Below are 21392 nucleotides of genomic sequence, written 5' to 3'. Positions count from 1 at the left end.
GGAATGACTTGTTTGAACCTTAGCAACCAACCTGAGAGCAGAGTAGGATCCCAGAGACAGTGAGGCAAACTCTGGGTGGTAGTACAGGTAGACGGAGGACACGCAGGTAGGCAGGATGTCAATCACCCCCACCGCCACAATGCGCCCGTCCAGCCAGTACTGCTGGTGGAAGGAGCCGTAGCCCACCTCTGGCCCATCTGGAGCCGATTCTGGCTGGGGGAGAGAACGTGGTCACTGGTCAAAACAATAGTAGTTCTCTCGTGTGCAGTAGAGTTTGTGTGCAGAAGCATATAACTCACAGTGGAATGAGAAGGTGATATTTAATACGACTGTTTTTACTTTCTTGCACCGATCCACTTTCTCTGCCTTATATACACACACACACACACACACACACACACACACACACCTGTACGCTGGTGTGTTACAACCCGTACTTTCCCCTGCCAGGCCTCACGCATTATGTGTGGGGGTGTACAGTAGCCTCGCGTTCAGCCTGCTAATGGCTCCCAAATGTGGAGTGAAAGCCGGAGCAGGGTGGAGTTGGGGGTGAGGTGGTGGTGGGGAGGGGGGGTACTGACCACAGAGACACTCCAGGAGAGGACTTTTTAATAAAAGACCCTGCATGAGCAAAATCCATTTCACCAGGCGGTGGTGGAATGCTGCCAAAGCCTTCTCGTGGATGTCTGCGTTTGCTCTCTCCATGTGGCATGCAAGAATGTGGGTGTAGGTGTGCACCCGCAACGCTCGAGTCTGCCCCGTTAATAAAACTGTTGAGGTTTTGACGCACACCGCGTTTCTTGCGAGAATCTGCATGCTGGGTTTTTCAATCAACTCACTTGACTGCTTTTATCACAGAGGCTTAAGACTAGAGGCTCAGACTTGGGGTTAAAAGTCATATTAAGCTAGGGTATTGGTTCATGTTTGTGTGTATATGTGTGTGTGTGTGTGTCTATGTTCAGTGAACCGGTAACAGGATCCTCATCTGGACGCAGTTAAGTAGCGCAGACGCGGCTAGTTATCACAACACAGAGAGAGCTAGCTCGCTAATCCAGCGCACCACTGGGCCTGCACTCTGACCAAATTAAAGCTGACCAAACAGACAACACGGCATACACACATAGACACGCACTCACTGCAGCTCTGTGACCCCAGAAGGCTGATGGTTTTCTTAAATAGACTTGCTAATAAAAATTAAATCCCTCTAGATCAGGCCCTTAGGCACCCAGGTCTGATTACCTGTCTGACACAATGTATACAAGGGTCCATTTGATATTTTGTGTGTGGATAGTTGGGTAGGAACGGATGATTTAACTGTAAATGCCCCTCCGGATACAGAATAAAAATTAACCTTTATTTGGAGGGCAGCTTTGGATGTTGAAGAGTGACAGGCACCACATCTGGATCAAGCATTGCACTCTGCACGGCCGTGAGTGTGTGTGTATCCGAGGCTGGGGGAACTGTCCGTCTGTGTAAGCAGGCAGCTTGTTATTTCTTGGCACCAGCTCCACCAGAAACACTGGAGGCTTTGTCAGAGGCCCCGCTCTGTCATTTAGAAGTTGTAAGTAAAAGGAAAAGAGCATGAGGCGATTTTTCTTACCCCACCACGAGTGTACATGCTCGAGCACGGTTCTGCGAACGCCGGAGCGAGAGGTAAAGCAACGTCTGTCCGAGTCTGTATGTTTGTTTATAAGCTCGTACCGGGTTCAAGGCTGATCTTGTCTTGACTGACCCGTGCACCACCTCAAACGACAGCTTAATGGTCGTGTCCTTGCCACTGTGACAACAATCTAAACATTCCCTGGAACACTTCAAACCACCCCAGAGCTTTCCCTGCAGCCCCAAATCACTCTCATATGGCCTAAATACAGGGACATGAGAGCAGCATGCGTGATAAAGCTGGCGCACTGCATGTGTGTTCCAACCTGCGTAGAGATTATGTGAACCCTTAGAGCACAAGAAACTAGTTTATAAAATTTGTCTTTTCTCTGTTATTCATTAAAGTCTATATTGTTAATCAGGGGTTAGTCATTATTTTGCAATTTACAAGTCAAGATTAATGTCCTAAACGAGTTAAAAAGCACTTTCACTAAATGTAATTTCATTATTTGGCATCTAAACTACTAATTGTTTAACTCATTCTCCATATAAAAAACTTAAATGGCTCCAGAGCCACAAATACAAAGATTGACTGCTTTTTTTAAATTAATTTTAATCATTTATTTTTAATAATTTTGACATATGTTTGGACAAAACAGGCAAATTAAAGTTGTGACTTAGGGTTATTTTCGACTATTTTGAGAATTTTTAAAAAACAAATAATCAATCAGTGAATGGGGAATATAATGGGCAGAAAAATCCCTTATGAAAATGATATCAGTTTCAGTCCTGTATAAATTAATTCAAAATAACATCCATCTCACCCAGATAGTAAAATCTTGCTTTTATATGAATGCTGGTGTAATAATAATAATGTGATAATGTAATATAGTACATAATAGTATAACAAAGACGTTTGAGTGCTTTTAATACTTTGTATTCTCCATATTATATTTACATACTTATATATTTTAAATGCTAGATTTGAACACTGCTGCTTGTAGCCCTAAATGAACTGCAGGAACTATTCTTTCTAACTCATATTATTATTTGATTTATACATTTGTGATATATGTAAATCAATTCCCCTTCTTTACTGATCACATTTTTAATGTAGATAATAAACATATGTTATTTTTCCTAGATACTAAACCATTCAGTTCACCTGGGACCTGGGAGACGTGTGGTTTCTTAAATGCTCAATACATCTGGTAATTGCTTTTGGATGGAAGTCAAATCAGCAAAAGATGAGGCTTTAATTTCGACTCTGTCACTGTACAACCGAGTTGCTCTGTGTCAAAGATGTTGTTATGATTCTAGCACTGACCAACAACAGATGTCTAAATAATGCTCCTGCTACTTCTTTCACTCGCAAATATGCACCCACTCACGATTTAGAAACAACAAGCATGTGCAGCATGGCCCTCCTCATGAGAACCTACTAATGTTAGTATGCACACATTTTACTTAATTGTTCCCATGTAAAGGACAAGGTTAACAGATGTGTTCTGTTGTTTTATAGCAGATACACCTGGAAGACCTTTCTGATTTTGGCTTGGAGCTCAGACACATATAGAGAGGTCTGGGAGTTTGCTATCATAGTATGTCAGCTGGCGATTCCAAACGGATGTGTAGCTCTGTTTCTTTAAATAATGAAAATCCTCATTTGGAATTAAAAGACAGAGGGTTTCAGAGAGTTTCAGGAGTGTCCAAGGATCTCATCTCAAAAAAACATAAATAAATCTCAGTGACGAATTTTCCAACAATCCCAACCAAGTGTTTGCCACTTCATTAGACAAATTGGGAAACTGTAAAGCGAAAAATTAACGAGTTTCTCCAGCTTGTGTCTTTTAGACAAATCAAGTAAAGTGACAGACACCTACATGACTGTTGCTCATCACGGTTGCAGGCACCGTTAATGCAGATAGCACAAATGAGTTTAGGTTTGTGTTTCTGTATGTAAACAATTTAGAAAAAAAAAAACAGGAATCACTAACAGATGATGTTTAATACGTCTAAGTTTCAGCGTGAATCCTCCACAGTTCTGGTGAAATGGAATGAGCAACGGAGAGCCTGACTACTAATTAGCTACAGTTGAATCTGTACGTATGCAGTTTGAATAAATTCATATATATGCAGGCTTTATATGTGAGCTGATGAACCACAGGGTTTGCAGGTCCATGTGGTGAGTGTCTGTGTGTGTATTTTAATAGCGCTCTGATGGGAGACAGATGGAAGCCAACACGCAGAGAAGAAATTCATGCATAATAATTGAAATGGAGAGCGCTCGGAGAAGACGGAGACGGAGATCAGAGAAAGAAATAAAAACAAGTTGCGCAAGAGGAGGCCAAAAGAAAGGAGGTGGCCGCCTAAACCGGTCTGAGAGGAGGGGGACAGCGAAGGCAGGGAAATATGCGAGGCCGTGTGCCGCAGTTTGTGTGCGCGCACATGTGTGTGTGTGTGTGCACAACGGTGTAATTCAGCTTGCTTGGCTGCGAGCCTTGACGAGGTGATAAAAGCTTGTTTCCTATAAACACTAATGATGTTCATTAGTGCGGACCTGAGGGGGCCCACGGGGCGAAACACAGTGACTGCATTTGTGTCAGTCAGTTTGTGTGTGCTCCTGGACCTCACTCCTATTAAAGTGGCTGTTATGAGTACCCATCCTGGGTCTAATTGCTGGTGTAATTGTCCTGACCCGACAGGTCCACTGGTGTTGCTGAAGGCTGCAGCTCACCAGGCCTGCCAAGCTCAGTGATGCATGACTGCACGTATATATCAGTGACTCTTCCAGATGCCATCGATATCCTCCATATTAAACCATCAAAAATGTAGCCAGCGCATGGCTTACCAGAAAGACTGTAGCAATTAATGCACCGAAAGCTGGCATCAAATTTTCCACGGTGCCTAAATGAGAACTTCTTTTTGTTATAAAGGCCGGTAGCCATATGCTCGGTCCCAACTTGATGCCCGCGAAAACCGCCTCATCAGCCTGTAATTTGTACCACACACCGCACAAAGTGAGCAGCAGTGGTATGTCCTATTCTGATGAAGCCAAAGGGAAGGGCTCCTCTGAAGACCTTATGTTCGACAGTCCAATCTGGACACCACATTGCGCCATTTCCCTCCCTCAACACCCCCCTCCTTTCACTTAGACTGGACTAAATTAAAACCCCTCCAATATTAAACAAAACCCCCCGCTCGAATCCCTTAACCCCACTCAATCCAGCTGGAGGGCTCTGGAACAGACAGAGCAAAGGTGGCTGGGTAAGTATGTGCCAGACCAGGGGGACTGGTGTATATTCCTCCCCTCTAGAGTGTGTTTGATGAATTAATACTAAAATCTCATGGACACTTTTACAAATCGTAACTGTGGCAGTAAATACACGAGGAATACCTTCTCCCGGCTGGGGCAAAGCATCCCAGGTAACGCATATGCATGATAAAAGAGGGGTTGCATTAAACTGTCAACAGGCCAAAGGAAATACATACCTCGAGTGGTGAATCACAGAGAAATCTCCGGAACTGTGGAGAGAAGCAAAGGGGAGGAAACGGAGAGAAAAACAGTTAGTTCTCTGGGTCACCAACTTCTTTGAACAGACATAAATGAAAACCATACACGTCTCCTTTGCCGCCCTATATGACTATTCTCTCCCCGATTTCTCCTCGCTCAGGTGTCACATATCAAAAATGTAGCCCTCCCTTCACTAAGGGGCATAAAGAGAAAGACTGTATTTACACAAATGAAAACATTTACCCTATCAACTGAAGCTCCAGGACTAGGAGGACACAGTGACAGCTAAAATAAGCAGCGTTGCCAGCGTCAAAATAGTCTTTAAAATACACACCAGACATCAATTACCGCAATTGTGTGGAAAAGTTAAGTTTTTCTTTTGTTTTCTCAACTATTTCTCGTATTTTTTCTGAGCTGAGAGCTGACCTGCACGGCTGGAGGACAAACGTAGCACGCTCCCATGTTGAGGGCCAAAACCATTTTATAATCAGAACCAGAGCCACCAAAGCGAAGCGGTGATGGACAGATTTAGGTTTGCTCAGTCTATCTGACCTTGACGAGCACACGGCATGCCTTGACTTCATGTTTCACAAAAGAAACGCTACATTCCAGCTTCGTTTTTCATTTACAGATATGTTGTACTTAGGATCCACTGTCATGTCAGCAGACTAGGATCCAAGTTGTTAACAATCTGTTATCTCTGCACCACTTAGCCCAATACTGTCACCTCTGTACGTACCTGCATTTCATGTAAATAATACGTTCTTTACACTTCTGGTTAGATGCTAACTACAAGAACAGGCATAACATTATGACCACCATCCCACGATACTTGATCAGTTTGGGATCTAGTGAATTTAGAGGCCAGGTCAACACCTTGTGCGGCTTTTCATGTATTTTTAGTTGTTCCTAAACCGTTTTTGTATTTGTGTCAGGCTGCATCCTTCTGGGGATGGCTGCTGCCATCAAGGAGTGCCATTGCTATGGGGTGGGGGTGCCTGGTCTGGTCTAGGTGGGTGATACATGTCCAAGTAACATCCACATGAATGAATGCCAGGTCCAAAAGTTTCCCAGCAGAACTCTGTATTGTCACAAGATGGTCAATGTTATTTACTTCACCCGTCAGTGGTTTTAATGTTATGGCTGATCGGTGGATACACTGTATAACCGGCTCTGTACCTGCACTCTGCACAATAACAATAAAGTTGAATCTAATCTAATCTAAAACAGCACCAACGTACTGTAATTAATACTCAGGAAACAATGCAGGGATATGATTTGTCTTAAAGAGCTCACAACATAGGAGATTAGATAATGATGCTTCTTAATAAGCAACAGGGCTGCTGTTAATATTTTTTGTTTGGTTTCTGTTTTATATTAGTCGTACCTCCCTCAAAACCTGGCTCCAACGCGGCTTTGGCATATGGTTTACAAAAGCCAAGCCCAATTAACAAGCCAGTAACAGATTTGTGTTGAAAGGTCAGTATTTATCACGTTTATTGGCAAGCTGAAATATCAGTCAAACCCCACTGACCCGAGGAACATTAGAATTCCAACGAATTAATTCCAAAGCCAATGAAAATCAGCTTTATTATTATTAGTATTATTGGTAAAAATCAGCCACCCGTGGTTTAATTTCTCACAAGATTTCTGATATTTGCAACACAGTCTTAAAAGATTGATGGATCCTGCCTATACTGAAAATATCTGTCTTCACTTTTTATTAAAACCAGTAATCCCTAGGAGTGACTGGACATTTCCACAAGCACATCAGCTTCCTCTGTTTGCGGGCTGAGTGTGTGCGCAGCAGTACAAATAGTGATAGTGATGACTGCTGAAGTGATGGTTCAATAGGTGGGGCAGTCCCGCCTTAGGTGCAACTCAAAAACCTGCCAGTAGTCTGAAGTCATCCAAAAGAGTGTGGGTTTCCCTGTTTGTCGGCCACAGCTTATATATGTGTGTTGGGCTGAAGAATGATGCGCTGTCATCTGTCAAGCAACTGAGTTTACTGCCTTTTCAGACTCACCCAATTGAGCTGGATGCTAATCAGAAAAACGTCCCAGTCATAAAAATAATACAATATGAGGTCTGTGCAAGAAGACTACGTGTTCAGGACTTCGAAATAAATAAATAAATAAAAAAGAAAACAATCGGTGCTTTGCTACAGTGCAGACATTTCTTGCTGAGAGTTGTTGGGTAGAGCTATAAAGAAACCGTGCTCCCTGCGGTGCTGCATACTACAACAAGATGCTGCACACTGCTTTTGCCCTCGACTCAACCTCACACCAGGATGAAGAGGGGATAAACAGAGTTGCTCAGACGCAGAATAAATTTGGTCAAAACTGTTTTTATTTTATTTTTTTTTATTTAACAATTAGCTGCTCAAAGCCACCACAAGTCCCATCTCTCTGGATGACATGTGTTGCACGAATGAAACTCAAATGACAGCACGTTGCATGCAAGTCTCATGAGTGTAAACATATTCTATTTATTGAAATTCTATTCACCTGCTAAACAAAACCATACTGTGTAACATTTATACATTTTCCAGGACCAGTCTGGATTCTGCAGGAGTCTAGATCTGTCCAGTAAACAATGATCTCTGCTCATGCGAAATAATTCTTGTCAAGCTCCCCCCCGTCTTGTCTGTGCCAGTAAAGTGTAATTTTCCACTCCTACCTCTGCAGCGACTACTGCTCGGCCTCTGCCAGTCAACAAATTACCAACAGCAAAGCCTCCCAATGTGCAGTATTGCTGAAGGGCACAAATGAAACTTTTGTTTAAAAAAAAAAAAAAGAAACTATAAGGCTTACCAACAGAACAACAGCTGCAGTTATTAGATGACATCATTTATAGAGGCCGTGCTACAGCATTGGCTGCCGTGCGTGGAAATCTCCAACTGGCTTTGTAGTAAAATGCCGTATTATTTGATTAGGCAAATATGTGTGAGCATTAAAACATTAGAGCCCTTCAACGTATGCAAATGCATACTTGGATCATCTGATGTTACAGGCCTGCTCGGCTGGGCGAGGTTGCTCTCCAAGAGCCCTGCAGGGCTGACCCCTCTCTGTTCACTCACACAGACACAAAAACTTGCACAAACACCGCAAGAGAAAGACAGTCTAACATAGGCGCAGCCACTGAGCGTGAATACAGCAAAGGAACACACACCAAAATGTCTCAGTGACTTCTCCGTTTGTATCTCTAATACACAGACACATAAACTGAGCCACAACCAGAGAACCTTCTGCAATATTCTCATCCTCATCTACACATGGAGCCCATCTCTTCCTCTCCAACACTCCCTTTCTTATAGAAAACCCTCATCTGTGTACGATTAGGTGCGCGAGCAGCCGCCTCAGACCCGTGTCTTCACTCACGCACGTACAGTACATATAAACACACGCATCTGCTTAAGCCTAATTGCTACTTAAACCTCTCGTCATTGTACTCTTTACTCAAATTGCTGTACTTATCTGAGCGACAAGATGCATGTATCCACTAACACTCTAGACCATGAAAACAATCCAAATGCATTTTCCTCTCCGTTAAACTTCTTTTAACTGGATCATTGTCTATGTCAGAGGGGACGAAGGAGCTCCAGAAAGTGAGCTGTAATGTAAACTGAAAGAGAAAAAACAAACAATACACTGTGACATAATTGGAGCTGCGTTGACAATGGTACTTCTGTAGTACTGAATGTCTTAACTGTGCATAAGCGTGTTGCAAAAAGTCTTAAAATAATCTGTGCCAAACGTTACGTTTCCTCGATCACTCGTTCCATTTTTTTTTTTATTATTGCCACCTCTCATTTATTTTTTCCCCATGTATTTTTTTTCCAATTGTCTCGGTTTAGGTCCTTGCCATCAAGAAGAGTAAATACAGATTTAACAGGATTTGTTTTCCTGAAAATGAAAGCCACATGTGCAGGAACTGAGAGTCACGGCTCAGCACAACAGTTAAGACCAACAAGTGTGAATGTGTGTGCGTGTTCGTGCGCATATGTCTAAATAATTGCCAGTATGCGCCGCAGCTCAGTCAGGAAAGCATGATTGGATGAGGACAGAGTAACGTCTGGCTCCTGTCCAGTCATGGCATGACAGGAAATGCATACATCCTTAAACAAACAAAGCCATTCCCCTCCAGGACATCAAACTGCCTAATGACTGTACATTTTTTTGCAGGGCAGTTCAACTTGCACACACACGCATACACTGACTCTCCTATCGCCTGGCTCAGACCAGGCTGACGGTAATCCAGTTTCTGTCCCTAGGTAATACTTTAATGGATCAATAAATACCTCCACAAATACTAAATGACCAAACTTCCTAGGTAGCGGCAGCAGACGTCGAATGGCAAGGCACCAAAATGAGCCATCACCACATCAACAATGTGTTTCCCCTTTTCTTTATGAATGCCACAGGACAGTGAGGGGAAGGGGGGGCTCTCTAGACTTCTGGGAAGAGAGCAGGCTAGCTAACCATGAGACGGCCAAGAAAATAAAATCAGTAATGTTTAGTATTGTGGGCTCAGAAGAGGGTGTCACAGTAGTCCAACTGAGGGGAATATCATAAAGTCAAATTTGTTTTGAGTGGGACAATTAAGGACGGGCTTGTCTGAATTAACTGCGGCAGGATGAGCCGTGAACAGAGAAAAAAAACACATATTTATAGAGAAAATGTTTAGTCTCCACTTTCAGAACATCTCCAAGATGCAAAGAAAATGTCTGTTGTATGAATTGTACTATCACAGCAATGCAATTGCTAATATATGGTCTGAAATTCAATGTACGGGCTCCTCTTTAAGAGTAATTAGTCCGACCTTAATTCACCCTGTGCTGTTACACTACACTGCATTCAGTGAGTGTCCAACATGGAAAGTCTATCAATAAAAAAAGCACTTTGCTTCTGGAAACCCATCAGACGGACGAGTTATTAGTGCAGCTCTGCAGCGTTTTTTGTTTTATTTTTTAGATGTTATTCCTCTGGTTCTTGAAACTGTCCAACCCCTGCACAGTTATTACCCTGAGCTGAAAGGCTGTGCACACAAACACACGCTCCCTATTAATAGAGCAAGTGTTATGGCACCAGGAAAGAATCTGCCACAGTCTGCCCAATCTGACAGCTTTTATTATTTATTAATTACCTTACTTTTACAAGCTGGAGAATTCAGTAATTTACAGCGGCCTGCTGGCAGGAGGGTGGAGGAGGAGGCTGTTTTTCCAGCCCAGAGGGACAAAAGGCCCTCTCAGGTTGTCCAGGAGTTCTGCATCCTGACTAGACTTTAGTTTCTCCTCCTCTTTTATTTATGTATAAACTGGAGAAATGTATGCGTGTGAACATATAATTTATAATATCATTTTCCGGGGCATTATGAATTCATTTTTAAACCTTATGAACTCAGTGCTCAGTTAAAATTCCCACAAGTACCGGACAGTACTTCTCATTCACCGCTCTTTTTTTTTTTCCTTGTACGCATTCAAACAATAACATGCAGAGAAAAACATTTAAATGATTTAACAAGGACCAGCAAATGTGATGGACAGTGGAATGAAACGCTTAATTTCCAACAGGGCCTAGTTGATATTTTTATTATCAGTTATTTTACTGACTTGATCATTTTGTCTAAAAAACAAAAAATGACAGAAAATACCATGTGAAAATGGCCGTAACCACTTTATGTGACATTTTTAAAGTGCAGCAAGAAAAGCTGATGGTGCGAACATGTGCAGTAGGTGGCTACCAGGTGCGGTATAATAATCATGCAGTACCTCGCTCTCACAACAATCGCTGGGGCTGTCACCATGAATGGCCATCTGGTAGCGGGCATACAGCGCCACCGACTGCTCATAGGACGCTGTGAACTGAGGGTCCTCAAAGTTCACCGGCACTAGCCTCACCTTCAAGCACAGGGTGTGGAGGGAGAGGGGGGTAGAGGGAGGTTTTATAAGGATTGACAATAAATGAGAGGACACAGAAAAGAGTAGGGAAGATGGCGGAATGGACAGTGCAGGAATTAACAGTGTGTTACGATGTGCGTTGAAATCCTAGGGTGGACATCAGTCTCCTAGTCCTCCAGGCAAGCTGGTAACACAGCAGGTCTGTTTTGTATTTCAGACTTGATTTAATCAGACGGTTGTACACAAAGGACACATGAATGCAAGCAAACAATTGGATTCTAGGAGACTGATTGTGTGTTATTAAAATAATAAGATAATGGGAAACTTGAGGATGAGGCTAGTGCACCGCCCAGCTTTCGCCACAGAACGCTTAGAGAGGATTGGTAATTCAAGATTTGCGTAGGGTCCAGAGCAGCAGAAATCTGTAATTACGTCTGAACGGATCATCTGAGCCAGACACATCCAGACTCTTGTCCGTTACCGCAGACTCCCCTCAAAAAAAGTAAACAAGGAAGAACAGGCGGCACGCTCTGCGAGAATTAAAATCACATTACCGCTAATTACCCTGAATTAAACTGAGATTCCAGTTCACACATATGGGACTAGCGCGGCGGTAGGTTGTGGGTGGACACAGATGAGCTAAATATGTCTACGTCAGAAGGGGCTGGCTGACAAACTGCACCCCCTCCCATCCCAAGACTGACAACCCGACTGACCAAACAAGGGCCAGCTCAGACACCTGGAGAAACCCTGCTCTCAACCATGGCATATGGGAACACTCTCCACTAGACATAACGGCCTCTTTGATCATAACATGTGAGGTTACTTCATTAAATTCATGTAGACATTTGAACTCTTGAATCAAAGTCTAATAACAAATGATTTATTCATTCAAACCTCATTTTCAAATTCAGATATCTATAATGGAGACACCTTCTTAGTAAAAGAATAAGAAAAAATAATCATATATCTACATTTAACATAAATGTATACACATACAATACAAAAAATGTTTTTACTTGGTTAACAAGTAGTTACTAAATGGTTAATTAAAGTAACTTGTGCTCCAATTGAGATCTAGCATTTCCACTAGGTAAATATATATACTAAGTTTAAAAAAAAAAGGAGAAATAGAAAAATGTAATCATTTTGATGCCCCTGAAGGTACCCAGATTTGTTGATGACCCTCCCACCTCCCAGAGACGGTTGACCTACGCCTCCCACCCTCTGACCTGGCTCTCGGAGGGTTTGTCAGGAGGGTCCTTGTGAATGGCCATCTGGTAGAGTTTGTACACCTGGTAGGAGGCGTCGAAAGAGGCTTTGAACTGCGGGCTAGGGGGATTGGAGCGCACTAGCCTCACCTTCAAAAAGAATACGGGCAGACAAGGGTTAACATCAACATGCACTGAGAATAACATGAGCGGTGATTAAAAACAACTAAAGGGACGTCAGAAATCAAGTAGAGAAAAAGTGTTAAAGACCAGTGAAAGGGGGAGAGAGAGACATAAACACACCTTGTTTAAACCTTTTTATCAAACTAAACGAAGCAGAAGTTTTGAGGTTATCTTCTTTTTTTTCTTTTTTTAATTACGCACAAGAAGTTCTTGCTTTCACCAGCTGCTTAGATGCAGCCTCATAGGAAAACAAGAACAAAGAAAGAGTGTGTTATACCCCTCTCCCCCTGTGACACAAAACATACACAATAATATTTGTTATCATAGTAAGCTCTGAAATAGTCATAGCTGTTCAGAAAATACAGGAATAATCATTAGCCTATTGGCTGAAGGGGGTTTAGAGCCCATTTCCACTGCTTCACCATTTCATCTAAGACTCACATTTGACAAAATATTCAAACACATATACAACTTAAAGGGGTATCTTGTCCTTTATTTCCTTAGTACGTCATTGTAAGTGGCTATTAATCAGAAGAATAAAGTAAAAACGGATAACAGGAAGTGAATTTTCTCGAGTGTGCTTACAAAAATGGCTCCTTTTAAGGTTATTTGTAGCATATATCACTATCAAATCAAAATTATAAAAGTGCTTCACAAAACACTGACTTGCTGACTTTCTGATGACTTATTATATATCTATAATACATAAACATACTAGGAGGTTTCCTTCAGCTAGGTACTCTAAATAAAATCTTACAGCCTTACACACTGTGCAGGGCTACAATTCAAACTTAACAGGGAGAATCAGGAAAGGTTTTGATAGACAGATGTGCGGAAAGCAGAACTGGCCAAGTGTTGGGAACGTCACATAAATCAATTCAACTTTCTCATCCTCCTCGGGCCTCATTTAATTAAGCGTCTCTTCGTTTGGAAGCTTTCATTGGCCCCAGGGGTTGCGCCATATGAAACCCTTTTTAAGGACAGTACGGAGGAATTGAACTCGGGGTTTGTTTGCCTTGGACCTAGGCAGGTGTCTCATATGAACATTTGGCATCTACATCCTTCAGCCAAACAGAGGCGCCGGGCCTCTGACATAGAGGCACAATGCTCCAGTTGGGCCTTTTTAATTTTGCTCTTAATCTAGAGATATATTTTGATAGTCTGAAATCCTTTTGGTGAACCAGCGCTGCAGCTGATAATGGACAGCGTGGAAATGAAATTCCCCATTTTCATAACAGTCGTGAAATTTAACACCAACAGTTGGATATCGCTGATACTTTTAATTAAAATGAAAGACTGTGGTTTATGAACGCTTTAACTGAAAGGTACTTTGCTCTAAAACCTGGATCTCTAAGACCCTACGGAGCGCTATTATAGAGTAAAAAAGAAGAAATAAATAAAAAAAAGAGAGGAGACATCTGACTGCCAACACTGACTGCATGACAGTTATAGGAGATTAAGAAGTAAATGCTATGAAAATAAAATAAAAATGTGGAGAAAGTGGAAAACACTCTTGATGGGGAACAGTGGGTGAACTGTTCCACACTTTCCTTAGGTGCCTGATGCCATCTGTCTTGTGTTATAATACTGACCCCTGGTGGAGGTATATAGAACCACAGCAGTATTTAAGGCTAGGATAGAACTAACCAAACAAACTACTTACACTTCAAATATTGTCTTCCTTGTCACTATGGATTATCTGTTTGTAATGCATAAGTAATATGGTCATAAACTTCAGATTCTCCTGTGATCATGGCAAAAGAGAGACACAGAGAGAGAACGCAATTTTAGCCTTGGCACCATCAAAGCGAAGAGACGCCTAATTTTTTGCTATCTATATCCATTTTTAGAAGTGTTATATGTATTTTTCAGAGTATTCTCATCTGTCAAGTAGCGTGACATCTTTAACAGATTTGTTTATGATGACACTGAGCTGGACTGCTTTTAATTGCTCCAGTGTAAACACCACAATCTACTGGTACTGGTGCGAAAACCCTTTTCAGCCTGCAGCTAAATCAACAGAACAGAAGCCCAAGTCACAGCATCAGATACATTCACTAAACAGCTAATGATCCAAAAAGGGTCTTTAGCCAGAAATCTGATGCAGCTGAGCGGCATGTTCTCCTAAATGGGTCAGCTGGAGGCTGCTCTCAATTATTTGACTTGTAAAACATATAATTAACCTTCATTTGCAAAGGATAACCTTGTGTACAAGCCCACTTAGTGGAACTGAACGATAAAAGCAAACAAACAAATTAATCCAATTGAAAGGAACCGACTGGGAGGCAGTCTTGTCCCTGTAGTCTCACGGGGTACAGAGAGGAGACACTGCCTGGATCATCACTGCATCTGGCTCAAATCTTAGTCAGGACCAAGGATGACGTTACTCTACTATCTTCAGCTTGAGGCCTTTGCCAGGGATCTTTTTACATCGTTTTGCTCCCTGCCAAAAGTTCATTTCCATGTCCTCTCGCACTGACTGAGCTGGGTGCTGTGGTTTCAGTGTCATCAGCAGGGTAATGCGACCCAGTTTGTGTGGTGTGCCTGTCATTTGGTTGAATTCGAACTAGGAAGAGGGGTTTTTTCCACTCTGCTTTGGCCAGCTATGCTCCCCGCACATATAAACACATGGTGAAGTCACTGGGGCTGGGGAAGAGTGCTCTATGAAACCAAATTTTTTTTTTTAAGCTAACTCAATCCAAACATTATGGAGGCTGAAAGCTCCACCAAAAACACTATTTCTTAACGATATCTGGAATCATCACAATAGGCTAATGTTTATTCCAAGTCCAATAAAAAGACAAAAAAAAAAACAACAACTCCTACTTAATTTTTCTGCTCACCTCAAGGCTATGGGAAGAGTCATCAGGCAATGACTCATTGATTAACTCTTCCAGCGTTTTGGGTTGGTTGTTCTGGGTGGGAGTGGGCTGGGTAGGAGTAACACTGGAAGGAACCCCATCACCATGGTGCCTCATCTGCTCTTTCTGAAGCCGTCTCTCCTTTCTTAAGTCTTTGGCCTTCCTGCATGGTGGCCGGCTGGGATCCGCTCCCATCCCTGCATGAGAGAAGAAACAGAAGAAGGGGGGGGTTGTCAAAGCTTTGCAAAGGTGCTGGTTAAGAATCTATTATCATGCAGAAAACATGTGATAGCATCGTCTAAACATTTCCAGATGAATATGGAATGAAGAAATGCAGAAAATAACTCGGTTAACAGTTCCACTTCTAGGCTGCCTTCTGGATAACGATGACTTTGAGCTACTGTTGCTGCCAAGTCTCAAATTTGTGGCAGATTTTGTGAGCATGTTCCTGACATTCTTTCCTGCCCCGTAGGGAAAATGGGCTGCCATGTTTGCTTCAATATACCCCCTGCCCATGAAGCCAATCTAAACAAAAAACCTTATGGAAACATTTTTTCTTGTTTCCCCTAACGCAACAGACTTTACACTACATCATTGCTTTTGGTGCCATATGATATCTGTTAATTCAGTTCAAGTAGTTAGAAACTACCTAGTGCGTATTTATAAGGGGACAGAAGAAGCAAGAGACTTTTTATACTAAAGCAACGACAAGGAAAAACGATAGTGGTTTGCTGTTAAAAGTGCATGAACTGATGCCTCCGCTCATTAAACTTGAAGCTGTTACTTACAGATCACACACTCATACACGTTCTCTGATAAGTCCTAACATGAATACGCTCTGAAGCGACTGAATCTCTGCCTGTTTCCCTCAGTCTGTCCCCCTCCTCCTCATCCTCATCCTCCTCCTCCTTCTCCACCACAACCTCCTGGGCTCCTGCCAAGCCCTCGAGCTCTCCGGGCATCCCATGTCAACAGTTTACACGCCCACATCCTGTTTGGAGCAATAAGGAAACGAGAGCCATTTCCTCCTTGTCCTATTGCCAGCTGCCACCATCAGCCTGCTCGCTAACTTTCCCCTCGGGTGACGTCACAAGACGAGAGGGAAACTGTGGTCATGGCCAAGGATCACTGGCAGCATTCAGATTTAGTCATGGTCTCTTATTTTCTACTGTAAGGCAGATTGTATCCTATAATAAATATAAACCTCAAATGAAACTGTGCACGGATGCTGGCTTATTTCAACTCATGCTTCTGTTTACAACACACTTGTGTATTTTCAATGCATGCGTTAAACTAAAAACCAGGTGGACAATAAAGTGAAACAAAAAAAAAATATTTCAGTGATTGAGTTTTGCATCCCTAACTGTGTTCTTCTTGAGATCAACTTGTTTACAGCACACAGGAGCCAATAAATGTGGTGACACTGCAAATTGGCGCCATCAGAGACCGTATTGGTCTTTAATGGAATGATGTGTTTATGAGCGAACCCTCTGGTGTAAACATACAAAACCTGGCAGTTATAACGTGGTCGAATAGTTTACCTCCGGCAGAATAAACACAATGAGGCAAAGGCAGGGGTGATCACACAGACAACAGGAACCGGAGTCTGGACTGGGTTCATCCTTCCGAGTCAACCGCAAACAGATCAATTCAAGATCACTCGGTCCACGTGCCTCTCTCCTTCTAATTACACTCTCACTACACACAAATGTTCTTTCTCTTTCTCAGTCTACCATACACACACAGGTGCTCCTGAGGACGGCGTATGAGGGCCGTGGCGAAGATAAAGTCAGACAGATCAGTTCCTGTGGGAGACAGATTGTCCTGTTCCAGCAGTTAGCACTTCATAAAATCCATGACACTCTCCTTGCCTGCTTCCCAGAGCACACATACAACTTTCTCAAGATAAACTTGCCATAAACAGTGGAGAAATGTGACATACGGCTTTCTTGTACGTAAACAAGCAAGTCAAAATATATTTACTGTGGGAGAAGGATGCTGTCGTCTGTGCACAGCCATTAAAACGCTGTCACAGGAGTGCAATGTGCCCAGGCACACTGTACTATGTGTACCATTTTTATGCTTACCTAAAAACAAACTATACTGTAATTAAAACAGGTTCAGTGTGTTCTTTGGCATTTGGCTCTACGTTAGAAAGTTAGGGAGCCATGTTTTCTCAAGCTTGATCTGGAACCTGCCCAAAGTTATAAAGCCTTAAAGTCATAAAAGCAGAGGAAGGATATGTCCAGGTGTTTTCTGTTGAAGGTGAATGTGGGGTGGGGGGGGCACTGGCTCGACATAGTAAATCCTCTTTGCTTCCGCTTTACTGAGAAGGCTTGTTATTTCTGACAGCGTAACAGTGTACAGTGTGGTGCTGACACAGGCGAAACAGAAGAAGGACAGTGGCACCGCTGGATTTTTCTCTGTATGTTTATGTCTGCATCTGGATGTGCCAATACCAAGCTTTCCTGCTCCAACGTACGTCCTTGCTTTTTTAATTAATGAGCGTGGGTGATGTCCTCGTCAGACGTTTGGACGGGTTAAGAGCAGCTGAGGCCTGAAACACGAACGGTTGTTAGAAGTTCTGCTTCCTGTGTCTAATGGGAGTTTATTATCTCTTCACTGTGAGTGTTATTAATTCATTACCGTGACTTGGCTGCGAGGATATCCTGTGCTGGAGAGTAAGGAGGAGAACATGACAGTTGAGTCCAAACCAGATACGCTCCAAAAAACAGAAGGAACAGCACTCTCATTTACCAGGCAGAGGAACAGTGGAGCCTAAAACAAGGTGAACAGTGACACCCTCTGGCAAGGAATGGTACTTTAGCTATTGCAGAAAGGCAAAGCACCCGGGAGTCTACCTTTATCACGAGACAAACTAACTAATTACATCAACACAAAGGTGCAATCAACTATTAAACAAATGAAGATCTACTAAATCAGAGCTGGGATAAATTCAGGATGTTTTTTTGTGGCTGCTCAACTACTACTTTATAAGATAAACATTATTGAGAGGTCAGATAGTAAAGTCCAGGCTGGTTTGATTAATATTTGACTGACTACTACAGTTCTGGCTTGAATTTGTCTAAAAGTTTGAACAAAATACTTCATTAAATAAACTATATAAAATAAATGATTGGAGTAAATCAAACTACACTGACTTTAAAATGTTCCATCTGTTGCCACCAAGGTGGTACTTTTTGTTTGTGCAAGAAATATACCCAGTAATTCATGCACTGGGAAGACAAGAACAAAGCTGAAGAGCTACGCTATGCTGCGCCAGAGCATCAAATCACAATCGTAATAATTAACAGAGCACTTATATAAAGCGTTGAGGATGAATGGTCACTTTGCCATCACCTCGTTAATCAGTCTGACATCATGTTCTTGTAATCATATTTCCTTCCTAAAGTGGTGCATGAAGCTGCTGCACAGTCACATTCACTTTAAGGCTGTGTGACGAGTGTACGTCTTTTAAAACCTATCCTTGTTCATGAATTCCTAAAGAGATGCTTTTTTTTTTAAGTCAATAAAATGTGATTAATATTCAGTTAGCTATCAAATCTGTGTAACAAAAGCATAATTTCCTAAGAACTGACTAGCTCAAGTACCTGCAATTATTTGGCTTTCATGGCAAGTGATTATAAACGTCTCTAGATTCATGGTCCTCTTATGATAACAAGTTGTTAAATAAGAAAAACAGGAAGATCTGCTCTGTTAAAGTAAAATAAAGGCCCTGACGTACCAAACCGACATCAAAGCGCTACCGGCGACGTGTGTGCTGTCTGGACCAAGAAAGTCTATTTGAACACACTGTGAAGACTACAGCTAATAGCGTACTATCACATACACCAATCAGGCATAACATTATGAGGAGAAGTAAATAACATTGACCATCTTGTGACAATTCAATGTTCTGCTGGGAAACTTTTAGACCTGGCATTCATTCATTCGTGTGGGTGTTACTTAGACATGTACCACCCACCTAGACCAGACCAGGCACCCCCATCCCATAGCAATGGCAGCAGTCCTCCCCAGCAGGATGCAGCCTGACACAGGCACACATACAAAACAGCACAAGGTGTTGACCTGGCCTCCAAATTCACTAGATCCCAAACTGATCAAGTATCTGTGGGATGATCCACACCCAAGGCCCAAAGGCCCCCACTATCAACATTCTGCTGCCACACACCACAGGACACCCTCAGAAGGCCTATGTTGTTGTGAAATTATTTGTGTACTAGGAACGCTCAGAAGGAATCAAAATGAAAAATGAGAAGAGATTTCCAAGTGTGCCTTACATGTGTTGATGACTATGCAGCAACAATGAATGGGAATGTATTACCTGGTTTCGGAGCCATGGCAGCTGTTCTAGCATCTGGTACAGACGACGGATCCTTTTGTGATGTTTCCGAGCCTACAGGTGCAGCAGCATCCACTACCTCCTTCTTATCTCCAGGGATGGTGGGGCAGTCTCCTCCTTCTTTCTTCTTCATATCTGTGATAGCAGCACACTTCACCTCTGAGGGACAGGCTTTACTAGGTTCCCGTGGACCTTCACAGGCCGAGTCCATTGGTTCCCCTACAAGACACAAATTCAATATAGCTTGCATCACATAGTGATAATTACAGAGCCACAGCGCTGCTTTGAGTTCTTATTAGAATATGAGTCTGATAACATGTCATTTGGGTTTCATTATGGGGCGTGAGTTTGTTCCCAACAGAATCCTGCTGAATCCAGGCCAACTCTGCCACAAAACGTTTGTGGGCAGGGAAGTACGTACTGTATATGAACTGTGCACAAAAACACAAAAACTACTATTCATACATATACACTTCTCACCATCAACCTCTCCTTTTGGCAACTCCCCTTTGGAAAGGAATTTGTTTATCTTCTTCAGGATTTTCTTGTGGGATTTGGAAGGCTGGAATTTCAGTGCATGACATCTAGACAGGGAGTACAAGGTAAAGGACAAGTTAAAATAACTAGTACTTTCATAAATTGAAGCAAACATTCGACGGTTTATTATATGACATTTAATAAGTTAATATGGTTACCTTATGGTATACTGTGGACAGCATGTCTTCTTTAATATTGGCTTATAAACATATTTTCCACTTCTGAAAGGGAAAACAAGGACAGCATTTATCGATACCAAGAATGTGACGCATCAACAATAATAAACTATATCAATGAGAAAATAAAAGAACATCTCCAAAGACGTAATGGGGCTCGGTATCGGGAGACAACTCCTCACCTTCTCCATCCTCGATCTATGAGGTCTTGGTAGTCTTGTACTGTCATGGTGTGAGACCACATCCCTGCAGAAAATAAAAGGAACATTGTGTTATAAATGTTGAACAGATTAATTAATTTTAAACACTGCTGTAATTAATAAAAATCAGAGAGCAGACAATCCCGCGTTTTTATGAGAGGTGAGTCTTTCTTTGCCAGTAGTGGTCAGACTAACCAATTTCACAATAAGATGAACGCAGTTTTAATGAACAAAACAAATGAATTCCAAATGAGAATAAAGTATCCCTGAGCATTTACTATTTAATTTAGTATTCCATTAGAAACTGGCAGAAAGGCGTTTTAAATCAGCCTGGCTATTTTCACAATTGAAGGTGTAGTTTGTCAAGAAATTGCCTTGATATCTCTGCTCCAAGTTTTTTGTTCCAACTAAAACCAAAGCGTCCCCAAAGGGACATTCCCACAGTGCTTTAAGGCCCTAATGGAAACATGCTAATTATTATTTGTAGCCTCAGCAGATCCCTCTTCCCAGAACTGGGGTCTGAGCTCCCCCTTCCAACTCCTGACCTTCCCTTCTGCAACCATATACAGTACACAGACTGCTGACGTGCACACACACCAAAACTGAAGTCGGCAAGTCGACTATCAGCTCACATCTTAAACAGCCGAGGGAATTGACCGTAAAACTGTTCACACAAAACAGTTTGCAACTGAGTATAATGTTCCTCGTCCCAGGAGAACGGTGCTTAGTCAGAGTCCACAGAGACAAGGGGACAACATGTGATTCAAAAGAGCAACACCACAAAACCGAAGCAGTAAATGGTAGATGAATACAGCACAGGATACAGCTAAGGCCAAAAGCTACAGACGG

The 21392-nt window shown here is 42.3% G+C and overlaps 1 protein-coding gene across 3 annotated transcripts in view; it reads right to left on the bottom strand.

Moving 5' to 3' along the window:
- The window catches only part of ate1 (arginyltransferase 1), a 49149-nt gene that overhangs the window by 24326 nt on the left and 3431 nt on the right, over window positions 1-21392 (bottom strand). The window contains exons 2-10 of one of the 3 annotated variants that reach the window (XM_084561798.1): window positions 20526-20589; window positions 20326-20388; window positions 20111-20214; window positions 19613-19849; window positions 15250-15464; window positions 12245-12373; window positions 10884-11012; window positions 5092-5124; window positions 32-213 (exon numbers count right to left, since the gene is read on the bottom strand). In XM_084561798.1, coding sequence (XP_084417924.1) covers window positions 32-213; window positions 5092-5124; window positions 10884-11012; window positions 12245-12373; window positions 15250-15464; window positions 19613-19849; window positions 20111-20214; window positions 20326-20388; window positions 20526-20589 — 1156 coding nt within the window. The remainder of the gene's footprint in view (window positions 1-31; window positions 214-5091; window positions 5125-10883; window positions 11013-12244; window positions 12374-15249; window positions 15465-19612; window positions 19850-20110; window positions 20215-20325; window positions 20389-20525; window positions 20590-21392) is intronic. The other 2 variants (XM_084561799.1, XM_084561800.1) reach the window with 2 other exon arrangements.

Source organism: Chelon labrosus (assembly GCF_963514085.1).
Source record: "Chelon labrosus genome assembly, chromosome: 15".
Classification (NCBI taxonomy): domain Eukaryota; kingdom Metazoa; phylum Chordata; class Actinopteri; order Mugiliformes; family Mugilidae; genus Chelon; species Chelon labrosus.
The sequence above is the reverse complement of the archived record's forward strand: the minus strand, read 5'-3'. Positions and strand labels throughout refer to the sequence as shown.